This window comes from Cariama cristata, unplaced genomic scaffold (assembly GCF_000690535.1).
Source record: "Cariama cristata isolate BGI_N322 unplaced genomic scaffold, ASM69053v1 scaffold25243, whole genome shotgun sequence".
NCBI classification, from domain to species: Eukaryota; Metazoa; Chordata; class Aves; order Cariamiformes; family Cariamidae; genus Cariama; species Cariama cristata.
Genome location: NW_009609286.1, coordinates 1 through 808, shown reverse-complemented (window position 1 = coordinate 808; position 808 = coordinate 1). Strand labels below are relative to the sequence as shown.

The window sequence follows — 808 nt, the reverse complement described above, 5'->3', positions numbered from 1 at the left end:
CTGTCCCCCACTAGCCCTTGTGCCAACAAAAGGGCCAACAAAAGCCTTTTGGTGGCAGCATGGGGCTGGGCACGGGGCTGGTGTGGAGGCACTGACCAGTCAGGGGCCTCGGTGATGGGCGCCATCCCTGTGCCGGGGTCCCCCGCAGGGCTGACGGGTTTGTGACCCCTGGCAGGGCCGTCCCCGACGTCGTCCATCCACGTGTACACACAGCGGGAGGTGTACGGCACTGTCGGCTCCCACGTCACCCTCTCCTGCAGCTTCTGGTCCAGTGAGTGGATCTCCGAGGACATCTCCATCACCTGGCACTTCCAAGCCGAGGGCTCCCGCGACAGCATCTCCGTAAGCACCCTTTCCGCTTCGGGGCTGGGAGTGCCCCTGCCGTACCAGGAGCCACCATGACCCCAATGTCCCTGTGTCTGTCCTTCTCGCTAGATATTCCACTACGCCAAGGGCCAGCCCTACATCGATGACGTGGGCAGCTTCAAGGAGCGGATGGAGTGGGTGGGCAACCCCCAACGCAAAGATGGCTCCATCGTCATCCACAACCTGGACTATACTGACAACGGCACCTTCACCTGCGACGTCAAGAATCCCCCTGACATCGTGGGCAAGTCCTCCCAGGTCACGCTCTACGTCTTTTTTGGCACTGGTGGTCCCGCCCCCGCCTCCATTTCCCTGCTCCGGCCGGGGGGGCTGACGGGGTGCTGGTGTCCCCACAGTGCCCACCCGCTACGGCGTCGTGCTGGGCTCTATCATCGGCGGGGCTCTGCTGCTGGTGGCCATAGTGGTGGCTCTCATCTATCTC

General features: G+C 63.4%; 1 protein-coding gene across 1 annotated transcript; it reads left to right on the top strand.

Moving 5' to 3' along the window:
- Positions 1-175: 175 nt before the first annotated feature.
- Positions 176-805, top strand: MPZ (myelin protein zero; the record flags this gene model as incomplete). Its single annotated transcript, XM_009697502.1, has 3 exons — positions 176-342; positions 436-652; positions 723-805. Coding segments are annotated over 3 exons (467 nt in total), but the record flags the coding sequence as incomplete, so codon positions are not given.
- Between the last annotated feature and the right edge of the window lie 3 nt (positions 806-808).